The sequence below is a fragment of the Eleginops maclovinus genome, chromosome 8 (genome assembly GCF_036324505.1).
Source record: "Eleginops maclovinus isolate JMC-PN-2008 ecotype Puerto Natales chromosome 8, JC_Emac_rtc_rv5, whole genome shotgun sequence".
NCBI classification, from domain to species: Eukaryota; Metazoa; Chordata; class Actinopteri; order Perciformes; family Eleginopidae; genus Eleginops; species Eleginops maclovinus.
Genome location: NC_086356.1, coordinates 2,069,553 through 2,095,982, shown reverse-complemented (window position 1 = coordinate 2,095,982; position 26,430 = coordinate 2,069,553). Strand labels below are relative to the sequence as shown.

The window sequence follows — 26,430 nt, the reverse complement described above, 5'->3', positions numbered from 1 at the left end:
AATTTTACTTACTGGATTACACAACAACAGAGCACAAGGTGATTCAGAGGACAACACACATTTAATATAATATGGTCAGCTGAAATGCAAGATTGTATGGACTTTATAAGATTGTGTATAGAAGTGAAAACAGTAACAGTCATACACGGTAGAAGAAGATATTTCCTGAAGCATGCTGAGTTAAGAGCACTTATAGAGTAGTACAGCATTAGTGATAGCTACACAGCTGATGGGCTGTTAGTGTATACATATGCACCATATACAGCAAGTCAGATAAGAAAGGTAAAACAAGATATGTGAGAGACGAGTGGGGGAGGAACTATGGGTCTGAGGGTCATTCGAATACTGTGTGTGGATAACCAGCACTGGATACAATAACAACTGTTTTGTATATTTGTTTTATTACCTGATTGTGCGATATAAGAGCAGCTGAGGCATCCTGACTATTAGACCTTATCCAGGTGAGCTTTAAAATCATTCTATTTCCCATAACGCTCCTGGATAAGGTTGTTAATCTGGGGGTGCTATGAAAGAGCTATGTTCTTCAAACTCTAAGCCCCCTCTGTACTGCGGCGGCCTCCAAACTAGAGCTGAGATGAGGTGTTTCACTCTGATAACTTCATAAACAGTTCCTTTTGTCTCATTTCCACATTTCCACACACCAAACCTTGGCCATGTTATATTGTGTGAACCAGCTTTGGATTTATAGTGATGTGATATAGAGAGTGGGAGGGTCTGAGGGTGCACAGCAGCTGAGATATGATATACAGTGATATACATGCCAACAGTGGAGCAGCGAGGGCAATGGATGAGGGCAACCAGCAACGCAATAGACTATTTTTTGTGTATAATATCGGACAGGTGGACGACACAGACAAATAGAATTTAAAAAGATATTTCTAGAAAAAGGCACACATCAATTTAGCACATATGATAAGGCAGACAGTCAGTGGGTGGTGGAGTCCACTCGGCTCTAAATATATATAATACAACAATAAGAGTATATTCAATTAAAAAATAAAAACAGGATGCTAAAACACAATGGTTAAAATGATCTCGGTCAGTCTTGTCTCTGCAGGTGCTTCACTGAGTTTGGTTAATACAGGAAAGTGACTCGGCTCGGCGATTATCAGCAGCTCTGATACCATGCATGAATACAGAGGCGCACAGTGCGGGCGGTCCTAGCTGGTGTAGAGGCGGACGCGCTGAGATATGACGCTGCGGCACAGAGGGCAGGTCTGCAAAGCCCCGCTGCAGCCATGGCAACAGCACACATGACCACAGGGCAGGAAGATGACCTGAGACTGGAGACAGGAAGTAACAATCACTGGGCTGGAGCACAAAGGACATATCTGGTTAAATCTGCAATGTTGTATCCGGAAAATGTCAGAAATGGATTCAGCATCCTCATTTACTCCCTTAAACTTTCAAAAATTGTGCAAATCGGCCAAGTAATTGCTTAACTTTTGTGCTAAAATGCTAGTTATCTTATGCTAAATGTGCAAATTGACTGAGACTGAAGGTGTAAAACTCTGCTTTCTCTTACCCCGGTCTCCATGCAGACCACACACTCCGAGGTCCCTGGTCCCTCCACAGGGCTGGGGGCTGAGGGGGTGACGGGGGTCCCCGGGGTAAGAGGAGGGCTGGGGTACTGGAAGGTGGAGACGTTGGGAGGCGTTGGAGGGGAGTGAGGGGATGGAGCTGTGGGGGCGACCACTGCCTCCTCCTCCTCCAGCTGGACAGCCTTACAAGCTCCTGCAGGGGGGGTGGAAAGACACTCATTGACTTCCACAGTTTCAATGTCCTACACACATTGAAACAAAGGGTCTTTATCATATTCAAGGACTTTTTAGACCCAATTCCCTCAAATTCAGCATCAAAAACGTCTATTCTTACACAAAATGTATAAAAATTCAAGCCCTTTTGTCTATTTTAAACCCCTCTGATTTTTCCTTTGAATGTAAAAACTCTCAAGGGTCCGTGGGAAACACGAGTACAACAGCACCTTTCAACATGACATCAATAAACACATGAAGAGCTCCACAGAGACGGGTGCTGTTCAGTTCAAACACTACGTCCTTCTCACAGCTTACCCTCACATCATAAACACAGGAGGCTTACCTTCAGGGTGGTGTTCCCGAGCCCAGTTCAGAAGAGCTTTCTGGATTCCCATTTCGTTAATACCAAGCTGAAAACAGAGAAATGGATAATGCTGATTATTCTGCAGGACAGAATCACAGCTGCATTCATTTTGGCAAATTAAGGCAGCAGGAGCTTCAAGCTGATTGGCTAAGGATGCAGGCTTTATGGATAAGAGCTGGGTTAGCTATCTACAGAACCAGCAGTTAATGAGCAATCGTCCATTTAATGTTTCTGGTCTCCACTAGCTCCTGAACGCAGGTAGTGCATACTGGTTTTAAGAGCTTTTCACTCAAAAAGAACTGAAGAGAAGCGAAACAGAAAAGTTGCAGGGAGGAAACGAAAGCACTGAAAGTCTGTCAGCAGAGTCGGCTGATTTTTCACAACAACAAACCCTTCACCGTTATACAGCATGTTGTCATTTAATCAATTGGTGCGATTCAAGATCTGTGTGTATGCAAATGGTCTGCAAAGGCTAAAATCCCTTCAGAAGCCCTGCCTGAAACGCCCCAATGTAAGATGGCCGAGACGAGCAGACGTGCTACAACAGCCAAGGTTGATGAAACAGCGTTTACTGAAAGCGTTGCACAAACAGAAAGGTGCAAGTAAAAAAATGCTTCAAAACACAACGGAAACCACCTTCTTGAGGTCAGAGGCGTTCATGTGGCGAAGAGCCTCTGTTGTCACTCGATGGTGAGCCATGATGGGCAGGTAGTGCTGAGCAGACAGTTTGCACAACAGGTTGACCAACTCTTTCTCTACGCCCGCCTCCTGCAAAGACAGGACGCTTTAACGACAGCCCAGCAGGGGGTCAGAGCGCTCTGAGGGTGTGCTCTGTACGGTACCTGCATGCGGAGCGACAGGGGCTTAGCGTCCAGCAGCCTCTGGTACTGGATCATCCAGTAGTTCTGCTGGTTGGACTCAGACTTCCGCTCCATCTCCGCCTGGAAAAAAGGAGCTCATTTTCACAAGACACAAGACAACAGGATGTGTGACATTCTAAACGACGAAGCCGAAATCAAGCCGTCGGATAATAAGATCAAACCTGTGACATAATAACAAAATACTATGAGGCTATGACTTCCTACTACTTTACACAATTCAGGAACACTCAAAATGTACTTCTATATAGGAGAGGATTGAGCAGCGCCCGTCTCTAAAGAAAGGTCCACCTCTCAAACACTACGCAGAGCTACCTGAGGAGAAGGTCGACGGCCTGGAAAAATAAATTGACCGATAACTGTGAAGCAAACTAGATGGGCAGGTGTAGCCTGGGGATGCTACGATGCTAGCTGCTTGTGTGTACGTTTAAAGCAACAACCTCGGTTGCTAAGAAGGAGTGAAAGAGTGTGTCTGTGACTTCACGACGCCATACTTGATGTGTGTTTTATATGCTCTCTTCAGCTTGTGAAACATTGTGATAATATTTTTGGTATTGTTTGTCAGAGGAATGCTCGACACTGAAAGCTAAGAGCAGTTCCCAGCAGCCCTCAATCCTCACCAGAACCTGCCGCAGCTCCTGCTCCCTCTGCTCCTTCTGCTTCAGCAGCTGCTGCAGCAGATCGCTGAGGGTGGTCCTCTGCTCCACCAGAACCTCCTGCACACACACACACAATATGAGTTGGACTTGAAATAGAGCCTGGCGCTTGTATAACAACATTATGGCTCAATGGATTAAGATTATTTTCTGTGTACAATGAGAACTGTCAGCCGGGGAGCGATGACATGAAGAAAGCCAGAGTAAATAATATAGTTCAAATCAAAAGTTCAAAAAAATCAGGTTGATGTGTGGATGCGGTGACACCCACCTGCAGGTTCTCAGCATCCAGATTACGCCTCTTAATCTCCAACCTAGTCAGCTGCATTAACTCACTCTCTATGAGCTTGATCTGGGGACAGTGGAGAAGCAGACATGAGGCTAGCAGGGAGAAGGAACATGGTGCTGAATGCAAAGTCAGGCTGTGGGTAATATTACACGGGTTTAACCAAAGAGTAAAAGCTCGACCAGCATGAGTAAAGATGAGTTAGTTATGGACAGCTGCGGATGAAGAGAAAGGAAACATAAATGACATGATGCCCAGCGTCTGCCTGTGGCTGCTCTAACAGACAGACTCACATGCAGCCCTGCATTAACGTCGGCTTCCCAGCCTGTATGGACCCAATAGTACAGGTCAAATTCAGCACTACAGAATCTATAGATACTCAAACTTCACATACTCTTTATTGAACTAGAGTCTTCCTTTCTCAAGTGGCTTTAATTACGGTAAAACGTAAAAAAGATATAAAGTAAAAAGGATGTCGTGAAAGTTATGGAGGCTTGTTGAAGTTGTGTTTCTAGCTTTAAACTGTACAGAAACATGAGTCCTCTTCTGTGCAGCTTTTCATGTGAAGGTGAACAGCATCCTGTCCGTGTAATAAAGAACCCAGGCAGAACCTCCCCACAGACCTGGTTGCGGATGTAGCCGTGCACAGCATCTTTCTGCAGCTGCAGGGCCTGGAACGCTGCTTTCTGCATCTCCTCCTGCAGAGACCAATCAGAGGACACGACAGGTCACATGGTTGCTTGAAGGTATGATTTTGGTTCGAAATGCTCAATGACACTGGTGACAAACACTGAAGGACATACCTCCTGTAAGATGTGGGCGACGGCTTTAGATTTGTCCAAAACTTGGAGGGAAAACACCTTATCGAACTTCCTATCCAAGCTCTCCATGCTGGGATAAACAACGGGACACAACGCGTTTCACACAGCTGGGATTTGTTCTGTCCACACATTTGTAAAGTTAACATGGTGTCTTTAGCCCTTCCTCATTTCTCAATTTTATTGATATTTTAGGAAAAAGTGATAAATAATCTGACATTTAGAAAAAGTCAGACATTTGAAAAACAGTCAGAGCTTTTAGGAAAAAAGTGATCGTTTTTAGGAAATTGTCGGGCTTGTGTGTGTGCAGGTTTACCTTCTGTGGGCCTCGTTGACCAGGCTCTTCCTGCGGAAGTCACTGGCCTCCTGGAGGAGGCTCATCACACAGCTCTCTGACAGCATCTTCTGCATGGCCACTGACACAGGGAGGGGAGAGAGGAATGTGACCGAATGAATGTGGAGAAAAGAAAGGTGCTGAATGAATTGAACATACCATAATACAGACGTAATAGCGTTAAAATCATAACCCGTGAAGAGCATTAATGCGCTCAGCCACTGCAATGACAATGTGCTCATGACATCTTGTGTTCAAAATGTACATTACATGATGGGGGAGAAAAGCCTAGCCAAAACGGAAGGGTTCAACCTCTTGGAGCATGAATCCAAACAGGACACTGAATAAATTGCCTCCCAAATAATTGTCAGTATAGCTTGCTCTGGACCAACGTGTTGGCTGTTTACACTTCCACAACAACATGTTGTTTTAAGGTTAAGATCAACAACATGTCTGTTTGTTGATGGTTTGTTGCTGCTCACCTGCCACCTCCTTCTTCCTCAGTGAGTTGGCCTCTTCCTGTGTGATGGCCGTCAGATGCTCCATACGGATCCTGAAGGGGAACATTATTATAGCAGTCATCAGTTTTTATAGTTGCCACGGGTCAAGATTGAAAACACAGACTCATGGACCTCTGTAGAGGCTAACAGTCGACCATGTTTGTTCTTACATGAGAGCTGAATGAGGTGTAGTGGTGCAGGAGTGCAGGGCGTACCCACATCTAGACAGGGAATCTACGCTATACCAATCTTTAAATAACCACAGAAATGCATCAGTCAAAGTGACACAGTGTGGCAGCAGGCTCTTTACATCCCTCAGGCCAGCTGTGTGTCCCGGGGACAGAGACTTTTGTTTCCTGACATCAGTCTTTAAGACGGAGCCTCCTCCGTTTATTTGTGTTACACTTTCCACAACTGTTCGCTGTGTCAAGTTTTTAAGGCCTCCTGTGTCTGGTCAGTGTGTATTTTCCCTCTCCCTGAAAGCACTGAGTGCATCTTGCTTGCAAAGTGCTCTATAAATAGACTGTGAGTGCCTCAGATCTCTTTGCTGTTATAGATTATGCATCAGTGCTCTCTCCACTTACCGATCTTCCTCCATAGCTTGAAGAAACTCTGCACTCTTTTTCTGCCTGGAAAGATTGAAACAGTTAGCAGAGACCCAGCTGTGCACAGAGAGAATCCATTGTGTGACTCTTCAGTGCACACCTGTTTTTGTCCATCAGCATGGTGCTGATGCGACTGCTGATGCCGTCTTCAGCCTGCCGGACTCTCTCCAGCACCAGCACCCTCTCGGCCTCCTGAGCCCTCTGCTGCTGGCTGACCCCCTGCTCCGTACGCTCCCGCTCCTGTAGAATGTGTATAAATATGTTCTTAGACACAGTGCTATGAGAGAAGAAGCAGAATGCCTCTCTCTGTCCCGCTGCAGAGCGAGCGGCTGTGTACCTGCCGGACTGAGTTGAGGATGTTTTCCTTGCGGGAGTTGTTCATGAGCATGAACTGGGTGTGCTCCTTCTTCTTCTCCTCCAGCTGCCACTCAAAAGCCAGCTTCTCCTGCTGCTTCTGCTCCTGCACACAGAGTCACAGCGGATGTCTTATGTGCTGTCATGTCAGTATCTATAAGCTTTGCTACAAGCCAGCAGTGCAGCCACAACCAAAGTGTCCCCCGTTGAGACTGAACCAAAGACAATTGACTCAATAATGCTAATCAAAACCCTTACAAAGCCTGGCTGAGGGGATGTGCAGAGTTAGTGATTGTTATCAGTAACCAATGAAAGATGTCAGAGCTGTGGAGTCGGGCTGAAGCTAACAGAGTGTCCCTACCTTTCTCTTCTCATAGTCGTTGAATTTGCTCTGCAACAGAGAGAGGAAACGTTGAATCAAACGTCCAGTATCATCAACACGAAAACACTGCCTCTCCTCCTGCACCTGTCCTGTGTGCGAGTGTGTGAGTGTGTGAGCTACTGTACCTTCCAGGCCTCGTCCGCAGTGTCCACACAGTCGGAGGAGTGTGTGCCGCACTCGGTCTCCAGCACCGGCAGCAGGTACTGGGAGGGAGGGCAGTACTCCTCTCCCAGCTCTGAAGACACGTCAAGCAAGAAATCAAACATTAGTATCTGCAGTTGATGAAGAGCATCATTTAACCTCCTCCTCCTCCTCATACCTAATGCCTCTCTGGAGTCATTCAAATCCACAACTCATGGAATGATTGCTCTTATTGGTATACCTGTTGCACAAAGTTGTAAACCTGTGAGAAACCAGTTAGGTTTTGCCATTCTTAAAATAAGACATGCATGAGACCCATGTCATTGCATTGGGTGAGACATAACGAGGGCCAGTGTGATCGATTCTGAATTTAATCTAGGGCATTCATTGAGGCCGTACATATCACTGAGCATGCTCCGGATATGAATCAGAGCAGCAGAGGAACAGTATGGCGAGTCAAACACTATTTCCCCCTAGGGTTTAATAAAGGTTCATGTTAAATCTCAGAGAGTGCACAGGGAAAGGAAAAAAACAGCTTCAGAATGCATTTACACGAGTGAGGTGCAAGACAAACTACTGAAAAAGGCCTTCAGTTTTCTCAAATTTACTAAATAGAACTTAATGTTTGTGCAGCAAAATTAAAACCATTGTTATTATCTTAAACATCCCTGTTGCTGCAGACATCTGGTGTGTGTGTGTGTGTGTGTGTGTGTGTGTGTGTGTGTGTGTGTGTGTGTGTGTGTGTGTGTGTGTGTTTCCTCAATTTCCCTCGGGATAAATAAAGCTTCTTGAATCTTGAATCTGAGTGTGTGTGTGTGTGTGTGTGTGTGTGTGTGTGTGTGTGTGTGTGTGTGTGTGTGTGTGTGTGTGTGTGTGTGTGTGTGTGTGTGTGTGTGAGAGTGTCTCACCAGAGCATAGGAAGCGCTGGATGCTCTCCGTGCCCTCCGTACACACAGAGGCAGGAGGGTAGGTCATGGTGGCAGCGTCCAGTGTGAAGCTCTGCACACAAACAGGGATTGTTTACATCACATCTTAGTCTTTAGCCTGTCTGTATTCCTGTCAGAGGAAGAAACACACCTCGAGGGTGCGGATGTAGACGAGAGCGTTGGGCAGCTGCACGATTTTGTTGTCGCTCAGGTCCAGAGTGCGTAAGCTTCTCAGAGAACCAACGGAGGACGGCAGCTCAGTCAGAGAGTTACCTGAACACACACACAGGGAGATATAACCGCTGCCATGTCCTCTAACTCATGAGGGTATCCAGGAAGCTCACCTTTCAGATTGAGAGTCTGCAGAAGCCGCAGGTCTCCGATGCTCTCCGGCAGCACCTTCAGATGGTTCTTCTCCACATTTAGAATCTGAGAGAGACCACAATGGGATGATGAGCAGCATTCCTTAACTCCCCCCGTATCAGGAGTACATTGCAGTAAGGCTTTACCTGCAGTGACGACAGCTTCCCAATGTCTCCTGGGAGGGAGGTGAGCTTGTTGTCATGCAGGTCCAGAACCTTTGGAGCAAGACGGATTCAGTCAGGGTTTTGTTGGGATGAAGCGGGGTCAGATAAGACATTCTAGCAGAGAATCTGGCGCTTGCTCAGAGGTTACGTTTTAAACGGAAGGAGTAGCTCTGTATGCGTTTACTCTCGGCTCTTTCCCAAAAATTCAGCGTCATGAGCGTTAGAAGGGGAACCACGAACTAGCTCCTCACACATGTCTAACTGGTACTTATATTTCCCACCATGCAGTTTTGCTGTGCTGCTGGAACTGCAGGACTTTGTTAGCTGGCATTAATGTAATATTACAGCTCAAGTATTCCCTTATTTGGCATATTTCCCATCATACTTGCATTCCCTTGCCTTCACCTTTAAAGTGGCTAAACTGCTGATTTCACATCCTTTGGGCAGCAGGGACTTCACCTCGTTGGTATGGAGGATCAGGACCTGAGGAGAGCCACACACACATACTGACACAGGGTCCTGGTTCACATAACAGAATAGAATAAGTCTCCCTGCTCCCTTACCTTCTTCTGTAGCACCCTGCAAATGGAAAAGGCCGAAGAGGGAACCTGAGGCAGAACAGAGCAGAGCTGAGCTGCAGGGCTAACACACAGAGGTGTACAAACAGCTGCTGCAACAGGTGCAGCACTCATGGCAAATAATAAAAGGTTAAAGCCTAAAAGTCAACATTAACACAAGAGCAGGAAATCACTATCAGTCCTGACGCAAGGGTAGATAAAGCAGCTTCACTCATGGAGAAATCTGCTATTAATAGACACCCACTGACATAAACTGAGCTCCCATTGACATACAGAAGAAAAAAGGTGCATAACAGTACACCAAAATATACATACTGCTACACATTGCACAGTATGGTGTTAATATTGACATTAACTGTTCCTCTTTTGCGTTAGAAATGGCTGATCAGTGAAGCCTGCCTGACAGGAACACACTCACCTCTGGGAGCTCACAGGCTGACAGGTCCAGGATGTCATCAGCACCCGCCTCCTTAGACTGCACAACAAGGAAGAACCGTGAGTGTTTGTTTGGGAGAAAAATACGGAGCAAGATAGATAGGGACATTTGAAATAAACACACTGCTCTCACCAGGCACAGCTGATATTCCAGCCTCTTCTGGGACTCCTGGCTGAGCTTCTTCTTCCTGAAGAACAGAGGCATCCTGAGGCCCGTCTGTCCCGCTGACTCCCCGCCTGCTGCGTTTCCCTCCACTGCAGAGGACGGACGGACAGGCTGGGAAGCGCCGACAGTGCCTGCTCACTGAAATTGTAGAACACGTTGACTTATCAGATAATGCAAAGTGGCTCAAACTCACATTGATCATTTAGAAAGTCCACAGAACACAAACTGATCTCAGAAAATTCTTTAATGCCACTTTAGGAAAGTGATGAGTAACATTATCCAGCATTTGGAGTTGGGATTCTGCACCCCTGATCAATGTATAACCTGTGTTTGGTGTCCATCAACAAGAGAAACACATTTCTCTTCAGCAGCTCAATGCTCCAACATTTTAACCAGGTTATTGTTTACTTTGTGAGTCAGCTGTTTGGGAGTGTAAGGGCTAAAAACAGCTGCCTGCTACATCTGGAAAGAGATAGTGGTCAGGAAATCAGAGTCATTGATTGGTTATGTGTTGTATTCACTCTCTGTGTGTGCGTGTAATATTGTCTTAATTGGCATATGACTGATTGAGTTATGGCCGGATACGCTTTTTGTGAGGTCACAGTTACTTAGACCTTTGCATCCCAAAATATAATCAGTTCAATCCTGAGTCCAAGTGGACGTTTGCCTAATTTAAAGAAATTCTGCCAAGCTGTCCTTGAGACCAGATTCAGAATCAGAAACAGGGTTATTCCCCTATAGGTTAAACATATTATAGCACTAAAATATAGACATGTTTACATGAAAAACAGATGAATGATTTATACCCAAAAAATAAGATATGTGCAGTATTGGTATGACAAGTGGAAAGCGGTGCAGATATTAGAGGTAGCTTTTTATGTGCAATGTGCAAAATTCGGGAGGTGTATCAGGTTTATGAAAATGGGACGGACAAGCCAAAAACATAAGACAATTAAAAAAGCATAAAAACAATTTGTGAGGTGAGAAATATACTTGCTGGACTTCAGAGCAAGGGGAACAAACAAGGAAAATGATTAACAATAATCAGTGAGTAGTGCCTCGAAGTCAGGCCTACTGAAAATATGTGTTGGTGCAGAACTGACAATCCTAACCTGTGTTAATTGACATTTAAAAAGCTGAATTAGGAAGTCATAACACGTGATACATATGCATGTAGAAACCATCACACCACAGAATACCGAAGACACCCAGCATGTGATAGAGAGGCTTTGGATTGCAATTATTGTGTGAAAGGTGCAATAGAAATAAAGCGTACTATAAACAGTAGTTGTGTTTTTATTGTATTAATTTCTCTTTGGGATTGACCTTCTTTTGAGGTTAATTACTACTCTTATTATTAAGGGCCATAATAACCTCTTTTAGACGTAATTGAAGCACTTTTTGTTCAACTTTATTGAGGAAGCTCTGGAGGTTGTAGACATTCCGGAGCTGTTGTTGTGGTTTCTGTGGATGTTACCGGGGCCCTGTGGGTGTAGATTATCGGCAATGACGTAACCATCGTTACGCACAAACACACATATTCCCAAACGGTGATTCTCCTAGCTAGATAACACTGTGTACTGAATAACCACAGCTGTAGAATGACCCAGGCTGTCCTTCAAAGCGTCGTTATAATGAATACTAGCTTGGTCTGTAGGTAAGCTAGCTCGTCTCCAAATGTTAGCTAACCTCTGACAACTGGCAAATCTGACCGTCACGAGCTAACGAAGCTATAACACGACGTGGAAAGACTTAAATAAAAGGTAGATTTGTGATTTAAATGATGTATACTCACAGGCTGTGTTGTAGCTGCTCCTCTCTCCGCTGGTCTAAGCTGATTAAAGGGGATTTAACAACCCTAACCGAACCGTTATCCGCAGTTGGTCAGCCGTTCAACTGAAACCGAAAATGTATTCTAGCTTACTTCCGCAGTTTATAAAGATATATTAAATACAGCAACCATCCCGATACAAACCCCGTCCTGCTGAAACACATTCCTTAAAGGAGGCTGCTTCTTAAAATCATAACAAATAACTGCAGCTGCTCTTCTTCGTCTTCTTCATTGGCTGAATGGGCTGCAACTGGCGAGAGGTTACACAGCGCCCTCTGCAGCACCGAGGGGGCCATGCAGGTGAGACTGGGGACTGATGCGACACCTTTTGCATTTCTCATGTCCCAAAAAGGGGAAATTTATTACAGCAGCTAAAGGGTCAAAGATAGCTTTATTATTAATTAAGAAGCATGCATAAAAAATATTAAAGATCAAAGTAGCAGTTACACAATTTATAACTTACAAAATACACCTCAGTACAAGTAATAGTTCTGAGATACAGCAGCCAGGTGGAACTAAACAGTATACTGCACAGTTATTTAAGGTGTATATCTATATATTGCACATAGGAGATATTGAACAACAGGGGTGATACAGTCTAGTCTTTGTGGATGTGTGTGGGGGTCTACCAGGGGCCATGGTGTGTGTAAAGCCTGACAGCTGCAGGAAGGAAGGACCTGCAGTATCTGCCGTGAGACACCATAAACTAGAGACTATTCATACTAGACCAAATACATGTGTATATATTAAATGTACATATATGTGATAAGTAACCATACCATTTAAAAATAAATATATATGACAGATTGGCCACATTATACATTTGAAAGGTAAAAAGTCACATGCATCTGACCCCAACCCAGGGAAAGTTGCAGCATGTTTTTTGAAGCTAGTACTGACACTATTTTAAATGCTGTTGTGTGGTCTATCATGTCATCAATCCTGTAAACCATGGGGCTGTCACCACAAGCCCCTCTGGACAGGATGCTGCAACACAATGCATGATCATCATACATTCTTTATTTAATATATTAATTGCACGTTAGCAGTTTGTCCACCAGATGTCGCTCTCTACATACTGTTGTCGGAATATAGCGACAGTAAAAGTAGTCATTGTTTGATTGGTCCATTTCAGAATAATATCTCTGATATGTTTTATAATGATTGATCATTAAAGTGTTCTCAGAGCTGGTAAAGGTGCAGCTAGTTCTAATGGCTTTGTATACTGCAGGGTAGCTGCTGGATTTACTGCAGGTGAACTGAAGTCTGATTTAAGGGAGATTATATTTACCATCTTTCATCCAGATCTGTAAAGTATCTAAAGGGAATAAATACATGAGTAGAAGTAGACCATTTACCTCTGAACTGTAGTGGAGTAGAAGTACGAGGTAAAATGGAAATACTCAAGTGAAGCACAAGTACCTAAATATTGTACATTACTTGTGTAACTGTACTTAGTTACTTTCCACCTCTGGTTGAGGCAAATGCCAGCAGTCAGTTTGTTTCTCCTGTCTGTTAATTAAACAGACTCCTCCCCAGCGTCCCCACATACAAACCCATTATGTTCAATGAGACAATTACACAGGTATTGTTAACATAAGCAGACCGCCTGTGAGACAGACGTGTGCTGATGCAGACCTGCAGGTGTGATTCCACACTATAAATAACCACATCATTAAAGGCGTTGACAGGGAGCTGACATTGTGGTAAGAACAGTTTCCCCCTGAACCCTTTGGAATAAAGAGTCCCACTACACTGCTACCCAAACACTAATGTGCATAAGTTTATGGATAGAGAACATTAAGTAAACTTATATAATCATTATAAAACATATCAGAGATATTATTCTGAAATGGACCAATCAGACAATGACTACTTTTACTGTCGCTACTTTAAGTACATTTAGAGGAGAGTACTTTCTACTTTCACTGGAGGAACATTTAGAATACTTTTACTGTGACAGAGTATTCCTACACTCTGGTACTTCTACTTTACTCAAGTACAAGACCTGAGTACTTCTACTTTACTCAAGTACAATATCTGAGTACTTCTACTTTACTCAAGTACAAGATCTGAGTACTTCTACTTTACTCAAGTACAAGATCTGAGTACTTCTACTTTACTCAAGTACAAGATCTGAGTACTTCTACTTTTACTCAAGAACAAGATCTGAGTACTTCTACTTTACTCAAGTACAAGATCTGAGTACTTCAACTTTTACTCAAATCTGAGTACTTCTACTTTTACTCAAGTACAAGATCTGAGTACTTCTACTTTACTCAAGTACAAGATCTGAGTACTTCTACTTTTACTCAAGAACAAGATCTGAGTACTTCTACTTTACTCAAGTACAAGATCTGAGTACTTCTACTTTTACTCAAATCTGAGTACTTCTACTTTTACTCAAGTACAAGATCTGAGTACTTCTGCTATTAGTCAAGTACACGATCTGAGTACTTCTGCTTTACTCAAGTACCAGATCTGAGTCTACTTTACTCAAGTACAAGATCTGAGTACTTCTACTTTTACTCAAGTAGCAGATCTGAGTACTTCTCTACCCTACTTGTGACTTGTTGTGAACATCCTGCAGAAAGTTAGGAAAGTGTCCTCCATCAATCATCCAGAAGCCCCGCCTCCTGTTCTACGTCAGAAGGGGGGAGGAGTCAGGAAGCAGTTTCAAAGCCTGAACACAACCTCTCTGTTCTCTGTCCGCGCAGAGCTCAGCTCTTCTCAGGACTCACAGAGCAGAGAGCAGCCGGCCGTCAGTGAGCTGTGTGCGGGGAAACAGAGCAGGACGCACCGGGGTAGAAGCTCTCTGATCCACAGCTCGGTCCTGCACAGCAGAAGAGAGGAGCTTTCCCTCAGACCTCTTCAGGCTCCAGCAGCAGGTGAGGACTTTTCAACATTCAAAGGCTTTATTTTCATATGCACAGTACAGAGTAGATATGGCAAAGGAAACTTAAGCCCCAGGCTCTCCCAACAATGAAAGATACTATATAGGATATAAGACAATAAGTCCAATAGAAATAGTGCAAGAAGAAACAGTAAAATAAAATAGAGCAGATAATGTTGTGCAAGTGATGCAGATGAAGTAAACTATATTAATGTCAACAAACTAAATAAATACAATAAGATAAATAATGCTGTAAGTGACCAAGTAAATGCAGGAGTCTATAAACATGTAAATAGAAAAACAAGAACAAAATGTGAAATTAAGTACTGTTCTCTGCAGCCCAGCAAGAAACCAACACTCCTTTGAGTCCCAGAGCAGGCAGAAAAGGTGAAAAAAAGGCATGCAATAAAAAGGAATAAGCTTACTTCTGTACACATAACAACTTATTAACATAACATATTAGGAAATGAGACATTTATGACAATGTAGGTTTTTCACATGAAGGTGATTATTGCACAGTATTGCAAGAAAAGTGTCCATATGGCACATGCATTGCACATGCATTGCACAGGATTACACAGTGGACTGGTCTGTGGGGGTCTTCCAGTCTGTCCGCTGCAGGAAGGAAGGAAGGACCTGGTTAATATATTATCTGAAAAAAAATATAATAGAACAACAAGATACTTTCCAGTTGTTTCTAAACTTAATTCTTCAAACCTGTTACTGCAGATTCACAAGTTTGGTCATTTAAAATAATCCAAATACTAATCTGTGCATGCAGCCTGCTCCGCTGTGTGTGAGTCTGCACTGAGATCTGAAACAGCATCGTTACTGAAATGTAGAGTATATTTCCAGCAGGAGAACATCTCTGCCACAGGAGCCCTCGGTGTTAATTAAATAGAGTTGAATGAAACAGCATGTCGCTCAGGAGCAGTGTGTGTGTGTGTGTGTGTCTGACCGTCACTCTGCAGACTCTGACCTCAGGGTATTCAATATTTTTGTACGACCAAATGAAGTGGTGTTTTTTTCCACAAAGTTCCACATCTTAGCCGTGCATCAGGTTATAAATCGACACCGAATGACGCCCAAGAAAGTGGACCAGCGACCTTTGAACACATTTCAAATATCCATCTGAAGACACACGGTGACACAAATTAACGGCCAAAAAGGACATTCAAATTGCACGGATGTAAAGCAGGGAAAAATAAGCAAACTGTGATCAGAGAATGTTTCGCATTTTAGGTTGATAGTTTTAGAATCGGAGGATGAAACCCTCTTTATTTGTCACACATCCACAATTGGACCTCTGCGTTTAACCCATCTCAGCAGTGGGAAGCTATTGTACAGTGCCTTGCTCATGGCACCACGGCAGGGCCCTGGAGGTGAACTGGGACCTCTCCACACTCCATGTCTAGGTCTCTTCTGGGGACTTGAACTCCCCTAAGTCCCTACAGACTGAGCCACTGCCGATACTGAAATGATTTACTCAATGTGATCAATAATTAGCTAGCAATAATCCTCGGTCCCCTTTACCAAACAAAGCCGTGACCTCTAATCCAACGCGCCTTTATCCAGAAACATGGAAACAGACACCTACGCACGTGCCGTCACACACTGATTAAGACAGTGCCGTTGTCCTGATGTCAGGAGGACATCACAACACCGATTTCTTCATGAGAGGGAAAAACATCATTGCCAACCTGAACGAGCCGGCAGGGGAATAGTGTTTCTCTTCATTAGCTCCCGTTTCTATTAAGTGCTTCATCAGTCACTTTATTATTAGGCCAGAACACAGTCACTCACCTTGGTTCTGCATGGGGGGGTTCAGGTATCTGATGGAGACAACAGGTCGACTGAGTGTATCTCCATCAGCCTCACCGGTCTGTACGGGACGTCTCATTTGTTATCTGAACAGAACGTATTCTTTTATGCAGCTACACATAAGAGTTGCTTTTATCCTTTACCTTGAATGCACGTTAAGTTGCACCATGGACGCTTTCAGACGATCCCTCCTCAGACATTCATCGTGATGCACTTGTTGTCAAGACCAGAATCAAATGTGAGAAAAACAAAAGCGAGGTGAAAGCCCTGCTCTCGCTCGGATCAGACTGTCAGATGATCAGTTTTGGAAAGTAAACACAAATTGTCGGGTTCAGCTCCACAAATCCCCACGGAGTTAGACGGCCAGAATCAGAATCAGCATTCCTTTATCCGTCCCAAATAAAGGTACAGCAAAGTATAGATGGAGATGAAGGAAACAGAACACTATTATATATAAAGGCATGCACAAAGTATATCATTTACAGCAGTCCACATTGAAGCAGGGAGTAAGTAGCAGCGGTGTTATAAAATAAGAGAATAAAAGTAGCACTGTATGTATATGTGTGTAACAGAAGCAAATGATAACTGCACATAGCTGCTTAAAGATTCCTGCTGCAGTAACGGACTAAAGGAAGAAGAACAGGGGGAAATTCAGTTTACACTATAATACTTTTTAATACACACACTATATAGAATACAGGTGGAATACACATGCATCTGGAGAGGGCCAGAGTAAGGAGCAGATCGGGGTTAGTCGCTTTGCTCAAGGGCAAAATGTCACCGCTCCAGCTACCAGTCCACACTCTGATTTTTCGGCCCGATCGGGACTCGAACCGGCGAGGAGTAGCAGCTAGTAGTGATAATAAATGAGCGGAACATATTCCACATTAGTGTTATTGTAGAATAGTGTTGTCCTGGTCTTTGTTTTTACATTTCTGCACATTGGTGTTATTTTAAAATCAGAGGGGATTATGGTCCATGAGCGGGGGCCGTGTGTGTTCTCTTGTGAGGAAAATAAAAACACAGATAAAATAAAAACAGCAAAATGAAGGCTAAGTTTCAAAAGTAAAAGTCCCTTATTGTACAAATGGGTTTATTGTTTAGTGTTATAATATACTGTTTATGATTACTGGTGTCTTTATAGGTAAGCATTTTAGAAGTTGCTGAAATGTGTCGCAAATTGAAGAGGCGTTCTCCAAATACATGCTTTTATAGGAATTTTAGGGAGAAATGACCAAGTAGTTCAACGTTAGAGAGTCAGGCATTTTAATCCATTTGGAATATGTTTCTAACATTACTGATATGTCCCAGTAAACCCTGACCAGGCGACATTACATTAAAGCATGTAAACAAGGTAAACATGTCAGTAGAGAGAGGAGGAATTAAACATATTCCACACAACAGGCATCGTTAAATTCTCCCTCTCAATATTCTCCAGGTAGTCCTGGTCAAGTGCCGAGCATGGAGGAGTATGAGATTTAATTCAGAATCTGAGATCCTTTATTCACACAGGGAGTAAAACAGCAGCAAAAGGAACAGTGCAAATAAAAAGCTGGGTATGACTTCCACGGTGAACATACTGTGTGGAGTCTTTTCAACCAATTCTCAGTCACATTCAACATGTTCTTCCGCACTTTCTAACTTTGGGATCTCCTGGAGTCTTTGTGCACACTGAAGTACAGACGTCCCTGAGACTGATAACTCATATCATGACGATGATTACTGTAAATGCAGGACGAGCAATCCAAGACTTGTACCCGAGAGCTATTTGGCAGACGCCTTGAAACTTCCTGAATCAACACACTCTGTGATTACGTTGGCTGCTCCATTGCAATTAGTTTGTGAACACTTATCAATAAAACACAAATTTACCTGAGAGGAATACAGTCCAGACCCAGTGAGCACAGCCTGCCTGATACAGAAAACAATGGCTCCCCAGAGAGGAGCGTTTCTGCCAGCTGTGCAAAGAAGACATGGTAGAAACAGAGTCTGACAGAATTCACAAAACTCCAGCCTGTTGTACGGCATGCTTTGGCAATGCTCTGTTTAAGATCATGCAAATAAAGCTCCTTTGTATGGAATAAGAAGTCCATCCAGAACCTGCTTTCACTCTATTTCTCTCACAGAGGAGGAAGCTTTCGTCTCCCGAGTCTGGTAGGAAAATACAGAATATAGACGAGGGAAAAAGAGCCACAGAAGGACAGGAAGGAAGACATCCTGTGTGTTTTGCTCATGGTTGTTCAGTCTGGTGATGTCTCAGCTCTGGCTCGAGAGGTTTGAGACATGACGTCGTAGCGTCTGGTTATGATTGAGATGTTGGGGTCTCCCCGTTAGGTATCTGCAGGCCGGGGGATTACATGAAACGAGACGACGTAGTCAGGATACAACAGAGAGGTAAGTGTTCGATCACATTAAAGTGCATCATCTTCATATACTGCTTTCACAATGCTTGATGAGAGTTTTCCCAGTTTTAGAAAGCTCTAAAAAGGTGGCTACTCTGATAGAAACCAGGCGGTACATATCAAGGAAAGACAATAAGAGATATGATGAGAAATGGATTCTTTAAAACTGATGTTCGGTGGGAAGTCTGACACCAGTAAAGCAGACGCTGGGTTCTTCCTAACCTACAGAAACATTGTGTACAGAAAGTGCTGCAAAATACTATATAATGCAAAATAAGACTCAGCAGAGACATTATAATTCATGCATTTAAGGAAAAGACAGACTCACTAAGAGCGTTGTAGTGTTGTCCGAAATCTTGATCAACCACCTGAGAAACCTGGGAACTGTAAACCTCAATATGAAGGAGCAGACTTCCTGTGTTCGAGGGGAAAAGGAAAGAAATGTAGTTTATTTAACTATAAATTCAGCCTGTCGGGTTCACACTGACATTGGGAACAAGTGAAAGTTAGATTTGTGAGTAAAGGAGTCGGACCTTTCACTTCATTCATGAATCAGCGTCCACTAACAGGACGGTCCCGGCGCAGGAGGCTGTTTGTGGTTTAGTGCAGCCTTGGGCTTCCTTACATGGTGTTCCTGTGGCTGATTAGAGCCAGGTGTCTACTCTACAAAATGAGGCTGAGGGCAGAGGACCAGCTGCTGCAATCTCAAATAATCTTGTGGGAAGGCTAGTCGTAAAGCTAAACATGCCCTTGGTGAAATGAGACTCTTTAGAAGGACAAATTGTGCTGCTGTTGCTCATTTGGAAAATGAAATCTAGCACTGCAATTATTTTATGTTGTTGTTGGCGCTAATTATAAATCACAGAGGCAGTGTTGCTGACTCATTGCTGAGCAGCACACACAGCTATGGTTGTACTCAGTGTGATTCAAAGGCAATATTATTCCCAGCTGTGCATGAAATCAGTTCAGTTTTGTCACGGAAAAATAAAGAAGGCAGAACACGTGTTGCCCTGTGGCGTCGGAGCAACACGGTTTCCTCTAGCAGCTCAACTCCTTTTTGAAATCCGTTTTGAAACTCTTTAACTATTAGTTTTGTTTCCGTGACATTGGAAAAGTACATTTCCAGAGAGTCGAGGGCTCTGCATCCTGTCAGCGAGCCGCCGTGCTGCCCGGCTTCAAAGAGCCTCCTCTCGGGACATATTATCAAGTTAAAGTTAGACTTATTTGTAGGCCCAAAAAGTGTGTGTGGGTTTTCATTTGAGTTGGACACTACTTTGAACTTACGCTGCCAGCTCTCTGATTGGAGCTTGTGTGTGTGTGTGTGTGTGTGTGTGTGTGTGTGTGTGTGTGTGTGTGTGTGTGTGTGTGTGTGTGTGTGTGTGTGTGTGTGTGTGTTTTCTTTTTAGGGTTTCACATTCCCTTATCCCCACAAGTAAATAGCCTGCAGCTTTTTACCAGGAAATTCCAAAACCAATCGATTGTATCTGGTGCCAAGAGACACATTTGGAAAGTCGGGGCAGTAACTCTCAGTACTCTGAGCACAGAACACGCTCTGAGGGAGGATGTGATAACTGAAATTAACCGTCCCCCTTCACACAGGTGTTAAAACACTACAGACAGTTCTGCCGGACATCACATGGGGTTCTGAAAATGTCCTTTATTCATGTAAATCAATTAGCAAACAGAAAAGACATTTGAAGACTATAAAACTGAGCCTTTCCTCTGGTGCTTTTCCTCAGTGAAAACATGTTGAGTGCTGCTAGTTTTGTAGTGCTGCAGATTAACAGGGAATCCTTCAAAAGTGTGTGTAAGTGCTAACATTGGCCCTCCTTACAGGTTTCTCTTTTTTGAAATAGACCTGTTAGCCACCAACGATGGCTTGGAAATGTCTTTTTTGACATGAAATAATAGAAATAAATTGTATTTATAAAACGCTTTTCTCACATTCAGAGTCGCTTGAGACTCAAAGTTGCTTAACATACATATAACTCAATACCAACATCACTGAAAAAAGCCCTGAAGCCGTTTCTAAACAGAAAATGATACGACCCATATACACAACACCTTCATTTGCCATTCATAAAGGGTCCTGCTGTCCTTCTGTAGAAACCAGATTCAGACGTCAGGAAATAGAATCTGTCAATGGAAAACTGGGTAGCCTAGCATGAGGTATTATGGGGTGTAGGAGGGCAGTTGTAGAGGAAGTACAGGTGACATCATGATGGCTAACACAGAAGACTAGTATTAGTAGTTTAGTGTGAAACGCTTTCTATTCAGCCCAACATGTTGGGATTAAAATCACATAAACAGCAAATTGACTTCCCCATATACGTATTTATATAATTCAGTCATGAAATCATAGATCAGTGGTAAAATTCTGTGTTAAAATACAGTTTCCTCAGCTGGAAATGACGCGCATCTATAAAAAATGGTCACAATTCTGAAGATTCAAGTGGCTGAAATGGTCCAAAAGGGGTGAATCATGGATATTCTGGAGCTTGTATCATCTTCTGAAATATTATTACAGCACTTAGTTTGTAGAAGTTTGCAAGTCTGTTATCCTGTTGCTCTAACGAGTCCAGAAACACCTGATAGTTATTCGAGGAAAAGTGGAAGTCAACTATTATCCCACCAGACGTACGCCAAGAAATAACCTCCTTGGTGGACGCAATGAGAAATAAATATAGCCAGCTTGAGCAGAGAGGCTTCCAGGACGGGTTAGAGGTCTGAGTCTCTGTTCTGCTCTGCATCTTAGTCACCTCACTTTACTAATTGTTGTCTCATGTCTCAGTCCTGTCTCCAGGTGGCCATGGTGAACAGCAGAGTGGAGGCGCCCACGGTGGCCGTGATGGGCGGCGGTGGAGGGGGCGCCGTGGGGAGGTTGTGCGCGGGATGCGGGGGACGGATCGTGGACCGCTTCCTGCTCTTCTCCATGGAGCGCTACTGGCACACGCGGTGCCTGAAGTGCTCCTGCTGCCACGCTCAGCTGGGGGAGTACAGCAGCACCTGCTACAGCAAGGGGGGCATGATCCTCTGCAAGAACGACTACATCCGGTGAGCCTGAGAAGAGCGGCACGTTGTCTGCATGTCCAGGAAGTTGTCTTGCAACGTTTCCTCACAGTTAGAAGCTAGAAACAGGTCGTGTCAGCCTGAAGAAACACATTATCCCTCTGTGGTTTTGTGCAGAATGAAAGCAGTGATGCAGCTTTAAAGATGGCATTCAAACAACAAAAGATAAGCATGCATTGCACAATCATTTCTACATTATGATATCTAATAAAGAGAACTTGAGGTCTAAAGAGTCGCAGTAGCCAGTCTCTCCAGCTCAGAGGGGCCTGCTGGGGTTTATTCCAATCAGATTGTGGCCTCAGAGAGCCAATCAAGGTTCTGCTGTTTCACCTGCTTCCAGGTGCACCAGCCCCTTAATGTGTTTGTCCTTACCTGGTTGTATATCAGACCTTTTTGGTACAAAGATCTGATATATCTCCCACAAATACTCGGCTATTGAACTACTCTTTGGGGGATGAGTACCGGAATGCAGCCGTGGTGAACGATTAACAGGTTTTTAGCCACTTTTTAGTCACATACTGATGATCACAAAACCACCAGCTATTTATAACCATGAAGAAACAACTCAAAACAGTAAGAATCCTTCACAAACATTACCTATCCAAAACCCAAAACCCAAAATAATTTCTACTGCATTGGCTTCAAATGAGCCAACCATAGAGAAGTTATAGAACACATGTATTTTATTGACATGCTTACTGTGTGGACCCAGTGAGAGGGGTGCAGGAATGAGTCCTAAAACCCGGAAGTGAGTCAGCATTTTACCACTTCCGGTTCCCTCGTCTCAGAGTCAGTGGGATTTCTCTGTAGGATTTTGGAAAATAGCTGGAAGTAAGATAAGAGACGGATCCTGATCTGTTCTACGACATTAAATCCATCAGCAGTGACGAGGGAACCCACGCGCAGCTTACTTCCTGGTCGGCCTACAAAAATAGGTCATCCCTGCACCCCTCTCAGACCAGCAGAGGAAATGGTAGTAGCAGTTTTGCATCGTTGGTTCCCTGAATTGCTCGCTAAGTTGACTTTTCAAATGTTTTTTTGAGTTTGTTTATTTGCTGTAGCAATTTCTACCTGTGTGCTGTGCCAGGTTAGGACTTAAGGTTGTTGACCTGCCACTTAGCATCTGTTTCTCCAGCTGTGTGTGATAGTGAGTATAAGAGGATTGTAGTGATAGTTGAAGCTGCTAATTAAAAGAGAACCTGAGCGGGTCGGGTCCTCAGATTCTTGCCTTTCATGTCAGTGAAGCAGGATGAGCTGTAACTGAGCCTTAAGAGGTGTGTGTGTGTGTGGGGGGGGTTAATTAAGGAGAACATTAAATGACTGTTTGGATTAAGATAAAAAATTCATTACTCGGTGCACTCACTGAGCGATGGAGGCCGAGAAAAGTGGTGATGACGACGACGGAGGCTTCCTGTCTGAACCTCGACTTGCTGGAGTTCAGGTGCACGCAGCCTCTGGGAGATAAGCCCTGACTGCTGAGTGGAAGCTCAGCTCCTCTGGTGTGGTTATAAGTGGTCACCTGTTTCAAGTCTAGGATTTTAGTTTGAGTGTGTGTGCCTCTCTATAGTGTGTGTGTGTTCACCTGCTGTGAGGTGCAAGGAAGAGACGCTGGGGGACACTGAGGCCGTCTGCATCAAGTGTTGGACTTTTAGATTTCGCTTTGAATGATGTGCTAAATATCCCATGGCCTTTTTGTAATGTTCTTTTTGCCAATTAGGGACTATAGCAGCTCCAGCTCAGAGGTGTGTGTGCAGTGTGCTGACCTGTTGTTTGCAATTTAAAGGTGACTCAAAATCCTCATTCTAGACTTAAAAGATTGCAGGTTGCTCCTTTACAAAGAGCAGCTTCCTATCGATGGACCTCCTGTCTCTTATTCAATTAGATTCAGTTTGATCGTCACTGCTGATGTATTTAATATCGTAGAACAAAACATGACCCGTCTCTTAAATTTCTGTCAACCACAGACCTTATTTCGAGCTATCACTGCCTCTGAGACGAGGGAACCACAAGTGGTAAAATGCTGACTCATTCCTGCACCCCTCTATGGTGTTAGCTTTGTTGACAGACCCGTGCTCTGCTTCTACCTGCAGGCTGTTCGGACACAGTGGCGCCTGCAGTTCCTGCGGACAGTCCATACCTGCCAGTGAGATGGTGATGCGAGCACAAGGCAACGTGTACCATCTGAAGGTGAGTCAGCATTTATACATCAACACACACCTGCTTTAAATAAGCTCTGCCTGATAAACCCTGTGCGTGTGTTCCCAGTGTTTCACTTGTGCGACCTGTAGGAACCGGCTGGTGCCCGGCGACCGCTTCCACTACGTCAACGGGACCATCTTCTGTGAACACGACCGGCCGGGGGGGGGTCTGCTCAGCGGACATCCAGCTCCTCTGCAGACCAACAGCATGCTGTCGGACCAGAAGGTGAGAGGCTGTGGGATAATGACTGACATTTGTCTATCCACATAGGCAATCACAAAGGGAAGAAGTGATTGATATTCTAACCCTTCAGTGGTCATGGGACAGGCTGTGTCCATGTGTAATAACAGGGTCATAACGGGTGTAACATGGGTATAATAATGATGTAGTAGGGTTGATTTATGTGTCATTTGGGTGTAATATCCTATATTGTTGTTACTTAGGTATAACCAGGGTGTCTTAATGGTGTAACATGGGTTTAATAGAGGTTTAATGTAGAAAATAGCAATCAGTTAACTCATGTGATTGCCCAATTAAGGCTTGATTGCACATAGATTGACAATTGTGACTTAAATTGTACTTCTTTACTAAGATTAAACATCAAGTTTAGTCCAAATGTTGAACAGAAAATTGAACAACAGTTGCAAATCAGCAAAAAGAAAATGCTAATTATTATGCATTTCAGAAGTCTGGATATGCAGAAATGTAAAATAAGCAAAACAACAGGTGAAAAACTCCCTTTCTGTACGCTGTGAAACATGTATTACAAGCTGTCCTCTCTGCCTACAGGTCTGCTGAGGGACCGGAGGGAAAACCAAACGTGTGCCTTCTCCCCCGCCCTTCCTTGTTTGTCTCTCCTTCACCCCCTTCCTCTGCCTGTCCTCCGGTCTGTCTCGCCACAGTCTGGATAAAGTCCGACTCGTTCATCCCAACAGACACTGGCTCCTCTGAGGAGAGGAATGTGGACTAAGTGCAGGACTCTGTGGGAGGGACGAGGACGCTGAGGAGGGGACTGATGTGAACTGTGGAAATATTACCGATAAGAACTGGCACAGGAAGACTGCCATGCAATCATCCAATTTGGAATCCCAGTGGAATCATTCACCCGCTAACCAGTAACAGCGGAGAAGAGAGAAGAGGTATATTCCAGAAGGTGAATACACCTCCTTCACGGACCACACACACTTAGTTTGTTTTGGTTTGAAGAAAAGAAAAGTATGGAGCTGGATGTTTCCCTCCGGACTCTGAGAGACAGGTGAAGAGGAAAACACCTGGACAGAATCCTTCAACATGTCTGCGCTTGATTGTCTTTAGAATAGTAAACAAACAGGATCATATTCAGATTTGTTTTGTGGGTTGAAGGAACTGATAGTGGCCGAAGCAGCTTGAATGATCCTGTCACAGTCTGTGTACTAAACTCATACTCCAGTCAATATTTCGGTAATAAAGGACCTAAACTTCCTCCCAGTTTGATTCATCCCAGTGAATTACGCTCTGCCATATCTCTGCTTCATGCATCTTGCAGGATGTCCACGTCCGTGTGCAGCGAGACTTCCCTGAGACCAGTTTAGCCCTAAGCTAACTGGAAATCATGGAGCTTTTCCAAACCATTGAGCCATGAATTCAGACACGTTTGAAAAAGTGTCTGAGGGTCTAACTCCGTAATTCAGTTCTCTATCGTCTTTTCAGACACTGTTTTCTAACATGATAACAACACTCAGACCAACACACGGTTCATTTGTGAGACAGAACTTCTTATTGGCTGTAGGAAAGAAAACTACAAAAAAAGAAATCCTGTTTTGGATCCAATTTGTTTGTTTGTTTGTTTGTTATTTGTTTGTTTGTTGTTGTTTGTTTCGTAACTTAAGTTTTATGTTTTAATAATGACGTTTTTATGCAGAAGAATAAAAGTATTGCTTTTCCCAAAAATAAATATAATGATTGTGAATTATTGCAAAGAGAAGAGTCCAGAATGAACACGCACACCTGCTTTGTTTGAACCATCTCTACATCCCATGCATGTCTCAAGAGAACTGGACACACCATTGGTTGTGCATGAAGCCAAAACGGCCTGACTCTTGAAAATAAATACCTGCATCTTCCAGGACCTTCTGAGGATCTTCTGCATCCTCGGGGCCAATAGGGCTCCTGTGTTTTCCTTAAGCCCTGCCTCCAATCCGCTCCAACACAGCAGACCCGGTCTCCTGTCAGTCGAATGAATGGAGAGGGACTGTCTGATCTCTGAACACAGAGGGAACACATTTAATAAGTGACCTTGACTTTAAAATGTCCCACTGTTTTCTCATTATTCTAACTCCTTCATGTGGCCCTAAACAAATGTCACACTTCATGTCTCCCAATGTCTTTTCCTTTTCAAACTTCAGATTTTTTTGACTATTTCTTCAAAATTATCACTTTTTTCCTAAAAGTTCTGACTTTTTTATTTTTATTTCTGATTTCCAGTTATTTCATCAAAATTAAGTTCTC

The 26,430-nt window shown here is 43.7% G+C and overlaps 2 protein-coding genes and 1 long non-coding RNA gene across 6 annotated transcripts; 1 reads left to right on the top strand and 2 right to left on the bottom strand.

The window, feature by feature from the left end:
* Positions 1-42: 42 nt before the first annotated feature.
* On the bottom strand, positions 43-11,782 carry lrsam1 (leucine rich repeat and sterile alpha motif containing 1). Of its 2 annotated transcripts, XM_063889357.1 has the most exons (26): positions 11,524-11,782; positions 11,103-11,212; positions 9,696-9,866; positions 9,546-9,602; positions 9,113-9,157; positions 8,955-9,032; positions 8,532-8,600; positions 8,367-8,451; positions 8,174-8,295; positions 8,005-8,095; positions 7,081-7,190; positions 6,935-6,964; positions 6,557-6,679; positions 6,320-6,459; positions 6,199-6,243; positions 5,597-5,667; positions 5,097-5,196; positions 4,766-4,853; positions 4,586-4,660; positions 3,948-4,028; positions 3,641-3,736; positions 2,985-3,083; positions 2,779-2,910; positions 2,122-2,188; positions 1,547-1,755; positions 43-1,304 (listed from the first exon to the last, which is right to left on the bottom strand). In XM_063889357.1, the coding sequence occupies exons 3-26, from the start codon at positions 9,765-9,767 to the stop codon at positions 1,182-1,184; spliced, it is 2,208 nt and encodes a 735-aa protein (XP_063745427.1). In that variant the 5' UTR covers positions 9,768-9,866; positions 11,103-11,212; positions 11,524-11,782; the 3' UTR covers positions 43-1,181. The 2 variants fall into 2 exon arrangements, with proteins under 2 accessions (XP_063745427.1, XP_063745426.1); XM_063889356.1 differs by lacking the exon at positions 11,103-11,212.
* On the top strand, positions 11,317-25,410 carry lmo4a (LIM domain only 4a). 3 transcript variants are annotated; one of them, XM_063889362.1, is made up of 6 exons: positions 11,317-11,859; positions 14,284-14,447; positions 21,467-21,729; positions 23,835-23,931; positions 24,010-24,168; positions 24,733-25,410. In XM_063889362.1, the coding sequence occupies exons 3-6, from the start codon at positions 21,485-21,487 to the stop codon at positions 24,739-24,741; spliced, it is 510 nt and encodes a 169-aa protein (XP_063745432.1). In that variant the 5' UTR covers positions 11,317-11,859; positions 14,284-14,447; positions 21,467-21,484; the 3' UTR covers positions 24,742-25,410. The 3 variants fall into 3 exon arrangements, with proteins under 3 accessions (XP_063745432.1, XP_063745433.1, XP_063745431.1); XM_063889363.1 differs by lacking the exon at positions 11,317-11,859 and adding an exon at positions 14,792-14,839 and having other exon boundaries at positions 14,168-14,447; XM_063889361.1 differs by lacking the exon at positions 11,317-11,859 and having other exon boundaries at positions 14,174-14,447.
* On the bottom strand, positions 17,861-19,245 carry LOC134868936 (uncharacterized). The gene is made up of 3 exons (XR_010166350.1): positions 19,209-19,245; positions 19,004-19,090; positions 17,861-18,611 (listed from the first exon to the last, which is right to left on the bottom strand). It is a non-coding gene; the product is annotated as an uncharacterized LOC134868936 (long non-coding RNA).
* Positions 25,411-26,430: the final 1,020 nt, after the last annotated feature.